Raw genomic sequence first — 5,897 nt, forward strand, 5'->3', positions numbered from 1 at the left:
TTCCACTATGTTGGTAGACCTGGACTCCAGAGAACAGGTCTATCCTCCCCTTGCCACTATATTGGTAGACCAGGTCTCCAGAGAACAGGTCTGCCCACCCCTTTCCACTATGTTGGTAGACCTGGCCTCCAGAGAACAGGTCTACCCTCCCCTTGCCACTATATTGGTAGACCTGGTCTCCGGAGAACAGGTCTACCCTCCCATTGCCACTATATTGGTAGACCTGGCCTCCAGAGAACAGGTCTACCTACCCCTTTCCACTATGTTGGTAGACCGGGCCTCCGGAGAACAGGTCTGCCCACTCCTTTCCACTATGTTGGTAGACCTGGCCTCCAGAGAACAGGTCTACCTACCCCTTTCCATTATGTTGGTAGACCGGGCCTCCGGAGAACAGGTCTGCCCACCCCTTTCCACTATGTTGGTAGACCTGGCCTCCAAAGAACAGGTCTACCTACCCCTTTCCACTATGTTGGTAGACCTGGCCTCCGGAGAACAGGTTTACCCACCCCTTTCCAGTAAGTTGGTAGACCTGGCCTCCAGAGAACAGGTTACCCACCCCTTTCCAGTAAGTTGGTAGACCTGGCCTCCGGAGAACAGGTCTACCCACCCCTTTCCAGTAAGTTGGTAGAACTGGCCTCCAGAGAACAGGTCTACCCACCCCTTTCCAGTAAGTTGGTAGACCTGGCCTCCGGAGAACAGGTCTACCCTACCCTTGCCACCATATTGGTAGACCTGGCCTCCAGAGAACAGGTAGCTCGGCCTGCCAGCAAATGAAACAGGCAGCTGCCTGAAGAAATTCTGGTGTTGTCCTATTTTGTTTTTAGAGTGTATTATTTCGATGTTTCTAGACTTTAACCTGTTCCGAGTGCATCAGCAGAAAAGCAGGATATAAAAGCATTGTGTCGCCTGATGGGGCTAGGTAGACCAGGGAGGTCCAGCCTGTTCCCCTCTAACAGACCCCCTTTGCTCAGTTCCCCAAGCAGCATTCCTTTCATTTTATACCTTCTGTCTTGCCGGCAAGCCTGTTCATGAGGTAGGACTTGCCAGTGCGATAGAGCCCCACAATGGCCACCACCACTACTGGCTGGCGGATACCCAGAAGTATCTGCATGGCTTTCTCTTCCACTACAAGTGTCCCATCAGGTCTGTTATCGATCAGACAGATTGGATTTTCCATGTGCACCTCTGCAACCATCATGCAAGTACAGGGAGGCCTGTGGGAAGGAAAAGAAAAGAGATGAGGCTTGAAATCATAATGACCTGCTGGACTTAGGCTGTGGGGGGTGTCTTGACTGAGGCCTCTACGAAGAATGCTTGAGTTTCACCTCACCGGAAACTAGCCTCTGTAAATGGCAGAAAAGGTCACTGTGAGGGCCAGGATTGGTTGCCAGCTCTGAGTTAAGAAATACCTGGAGATTTTTTTGGGGGGGTGGAGCTTGGGAATAGGGTTGCCAGCCTCCAGGTGGGGTCTGGGGATCTCCAACCTTTACAACTGATTTCCAGCTGACAGAGATCAGCTCTCCTGGAGAAAATGGCTGCCTTGAAGGGTGGGCTCTGTGGCATTGGACCATGCTGAGGGCCCTCCCCCCAAGCCCCTCCCTCTCTCGGCTTCACCCCCAACGTCTCCAGGTATTTTCCAACCCAGACCTGGCAACTCTATGGGGAAGGCGGGGTTTGGGGAGGGTGTGTGTGTGTGTTGTGTGTTAGGGGCCCCGTTGCCAGAGCGACGCGTAGCATCATGTCCTGGCGACGGTGGTGCAACGCGTCTCACCGTCCCCGCGGCAGGGATTCTGCAAAGACATGCGATCCCCCGCCGCGACTTGGTGAGATTTGGGAGCCCTACCTGGAGAACATGGATGCTTTGGAAGGTGGTCTATATGGCATTCACTTCTGCTGAGGTCCCTGTCCTCCCCCAGCTTCCTTCCCCAAATCTCCAGGAGTTTCTCAACCTGGATCTGGCAACCCTACCCCTCATCCCCTGCCGGTGGCCAGGGAGGACCTGACAACCCTATCTTCAGGGGAACTGCTATCTGTTGCCTAGAGATCAGTTGTAATTCTGAGAGGTTTCCAGGCCCCACCTGGAGGTTGGCAACTCTAGTTCACCCCTCCTTCCCTACCGTTGCTTGGCAACCACTCACCCCACCTCCCCAGATGCTCTATGGGACGCTGCTTGGAGCGCCTTCCTCTAGCTATGCCCCCTTAGAGCTAGTCCAATCGAAATTTTTGAGAGCAGTGCTCCAAGTTCCTAGATGCGTATCCAGTGCAATCGTACGGCTAGAGACTGGCATGCTGAAGGTTGAAGCCATGATTACCTTATACTCCATCTTCTATTGGTTGAAGATAAATTTGAATCCATGTGGACTAGTGCCCATGATTCTGACTGATGCCTTTAAATCTGAATGGCTGATTTCTGTTAATCGGAAAATTTCGCTCTTGGGGTATTCTCCCCAAGCGCTTTTGGAGTTGGGTGGCGACCGAGCTAAGTTATCAATTAGGCAGAGGATCAAGGACACCGAACGCCAATTGGATCTACAGGCGACTCCTACGTTTATAGCACCAATTAGTAATAAATACATCGTAGCGCAGGCCCCATATTTAGCCGTTCTGGAGTCCCGTAAACTCAGGAGGGCATATACTTTGGCTAGATGCTCCGCCTTACCTACTGCAGTTCTTGAGGGCAAATTCAAAAAACTTCCCCGAATGGAGAGGCTATGTACGTGTGTGTCGGGGGAGATCGAATCCCAGGAACATGTGTTCCTGAGGTGCCCATTATTTGAAGAGGCTCGTACAAAACTTATTGATCCTTTTTTGGCAGGCACTTCTGATCAGGATAAGATGGAGAACTTGTTTTTAAACTTTGAACATACAGCGCTCCATCAGATTGCGAAATTTTGCTCCTTGGTTGTAAAAGCTCATCAGTGTTCTGGTTGTCACTTGGGTTAGGACTGCTTGATTCTTACTTCTACTGTTACCTCTATCATCTTATTTTATTCTCTTTTACTGTGTTTTATTGCAGCGTATTCTTAAGTTTGGTTTTAGCAATCAAAATGATTGTACAGTGTGTCTCTTATTACCCTGTTGTATTCTGGAAGTTTTACAATTTGGCCATTGTAATTTATTTTTATGGTTTTATATTGCTGGCTAAGCGCTGTAACAATAAAATTCATTCATTCATTCACCCCACCTCTCTGTCGGAAGCACCTCCCTCTGGGCAGAGTTTCCGTGCCAGCGCCCACTAAGCAGGTGAAAACGTGTCGCAGATTTATATTTTTTACAAGGTCGACATTTACAATGTAAAAGATATATAAGATTACGAGGAGTAATAGGAGTGAAGCACACTGTACTAAAGCAGACTCTCAAGGCTGAACGCCATCGTGTTGAATTATTATTGTTATTGACATTTGGATTGTATCGGTTAGCACCTTTTAATACTGTATTGTTTTGTGATTTTATGATTAGTATATTATTTATTGTTGTTTTACATTTTTGGAAGCTGCCCTGAGCCGGCTATTGCTGGGAGGGCGCGGTGTAAGTTAAATAAATAAATAAGGAAACCCAGAAACATGAGGTAAAATATTTAAAATAAATATTACCAAACCTGACAATGTGAAATCGCCTTCTTCCTCAAAGTTCTCCTCATCCCACCGAGATGTTTTACCCCAGCAGGGTTCCTGACCCAGGTTTACCTCACCCAGGGGTCATTTCCTGTAGGAGCGCACAGGAGCGGCGCTCCGACAGTAAAGAGCCCAGGGGGCAGGCACATGCAACAAGCCCCACCCCCTGCTCCCAGCAGCCCTCAGTCAGAGCAAGAAGCAGCCAAGTAAGCTGCAGAGCCCCCCCACGGTCCCCTGGTTCAAAACAATCTAGTGGCGCCTTTAAGACCAAGTTTTATTCAGGTACAAGCTCTCCCTCCTCTGTGAGGACAGATCTGCACGTCCCCCCCCCCCAATAGCTAGCAATCCAAAACAGTCCAGTGGAGCCTGAGCGGTGGGTGTTACCTTCTGACACACTTCCCGTGATGTCAGGGGGTGTGGCATATGCAAATGAGTTATGCTAATGAGTTATGCTAATGAGCTCTTGCACCTCTTTTTCTGCGAAATGACCCCTGACCGCAGCCATACAAAAGAGTCATCATGATAATAATATGCTCTTACCTTTTTCCAGGCAGAAAAAAATGAATCTTAATTTGGATGGTCTCAGTGATCCAAAAATCATGCAACAACGACCAACAACTTCCACTTGTCCTTCACAGAGGCTGTGATTTGCTGTCTGATCCTCTGCTGAGGAACAACAACATCACACAGTAACAGTTACAGCAAGTTTCTATAAGGGTTCGGGTGGCCAGCGAGGCTGGGCAAACCAAAATAAGCTCAGGTTTAAATCATATTGGAAATCTGAAGCATCTACCAAGCAAGCAGGGACAACCTGCGTCTGCGAAGCTCACCTGGAAAGCTGAAGAGAGGAGAGATTCAGCCAGAGGTATCTGGAAAGGGAAGACTGGATGCTGAGCTTTGGAAGGCAGACTATTTATCGGAAGCTCTGAGCTATTTTTGGGTGCACCGTCTAGAAAGCGAAAGCACTCACGGACTTCCATTAAAATTTAGCATATAACAGGTGCGTCTCTCCCCACATTCCCTTCCCACCACTCATTGCTGTAAGGAAATACAAACTGAAAACAGAGTGAAAATAAGTAGGGACCTTGTGACACCTTAAAGACTCCAAAGCAGCTAAGCAGAGAAAAGGGAGGCTGCACGAAGGCAACACGTGTTGGGAGTTCCGGGTGCGATGTCCCTGTGTCTCTCAAGACCTCCATAAGTAAGTGACCACAGAGTGTGAAGGCAGATAGGCAAACACTAAGCATCTTCCTGTTTACTCTGCTGTCACAGTCTCCCTTTGCAGTGCAGATGAACACTCCTTAGGGAAAAAACAACTTCCTTCCGTCTTTTCTCTCTGGGCAATTCTACATCTAGCATTCATTCCACATTTTCTCAACTGGGAGGAAAAGGTGCAGCTCAAAACCACATTCAAATACCTCAGGGCAACCCGTGAACGACCATAAATCTATTCAGAAGCTATCATAAAATCCGATGATCAAAGGAAGTGAAAGCAGCATGCAATGCAGAGGGCAGTTTCTGTTCCAACGTGGATTTTGTAAAACCAGGGGTCATTTCGTAGTAGAAAAAGAGGTGCAGGAGCTCATTAGCATAACTCAGCATAACTCAGTAGCATAACTTATTTGCATGTGCCACACACCCCGACATCACCGGAAGTGTGTCAGAAGGCAACACCCACCGCTCAGCTTCCATTGGACTGTTTTGGACTGCTAGCTATTGGGGGGACGTGACGTGCGGATCTGTCCTCACAGAGGATGGAGAGCTTGTACCTGAATAAAACCTGGTCTTAAAGGTGCCACTGGACTGTTTTGGACCGGGGGGCGGGGGGGGGGGCTCTGCAGCTTACCTGGCTGCTTCTTGCTCTGACTGAGGGCTGCTGAGAGCAGGGGGTGGGGCTTGTTGCATGTGCCCGCCCTCTGGGCTCTTCACTGCCGGAGCTCCGCTCCTGTGCGCTCCTGCAGGGCATGACCCCTGTGTAAAACAATGGAGGGAAAAGCCAATGCCGAATCACCCTTTCTCCCTTTTTCTTTCTTCCACGCACACAAGATGGGGTGCAGTTTGCCTCTCTGCATCCACTCCCATCTGTTAGCTAGACAGCATAGGAACTTTCTCTGCTTCTCTACCGTGCATTACCAAGCATGTATTTATAGAATAAAGTAGATATTGTTTTGTTTCAACTTGAAACAATGGCTCTGTGTAACTTTGCAAGCGCATGGTCAGGTCTGATACAAACACGGCTGTGTTACATTTATTTATTTATTTGGCTTGATTTTTTTTACCCCA

At 48.7% G+C, this 5,897-nt stretch overlaps 1 protein-coding gene across 2 annotated transcripts in view; it reads right to left on the reverse strand.

Annotated features, from left to right (window-relative positions):
* LOC107120864 (guanylate-binding protein 1-like) overlaps positions 1-4,543 on the reverse strand; it is a 19,567-nt gene extending 15,024 nt beyond the window's left edge. Inside the window, exons 1-3 of one of the 2 annotated variants that reach the window (XM_015423629.1) lie at positions 4,445-4,543; positions 4,155-4,280; positions 1,003-1,214 (exon numbers count right to left, since the gene is read on the reverse strand). In XM_015423629.1, coding sequence (XP_015279115.1) covers positions 1,003-1,198 — 196 coding nt within the window. In that variant the 5' untranslated portion in view covers positions 1,199-1,214; positions 4,155-4,280; positions 4,445-4,543. The remainder of the gene's footprint in view (positions 1-1,002; positions 1,215-4,154; positions 4,281-4,444) is intronic. The other variant, XM_015423630.1, reaches the window with a different exon arrangement.
* Between the last annotated feature and the right edge of the window lie 1,354 nt (positions 4,544-5,897).

This window comes from Gekko japonicus, unplaced genomic scaffold, assembly GCF_001447785.1.
Source record: "Gekko japonicus isolate JY-2015 unplaced genomic scaffold, Gekko_japonicus_V1.1 scaffold6464, whole genome shotgun sequence".
In the NCBI taxonomy this organism is placed as follows: Eukaryota; Metazoa; Chordata; class Lepidosauria; order Squamata; family Gekkonidae; genus Gekko; species Gekko japonicus.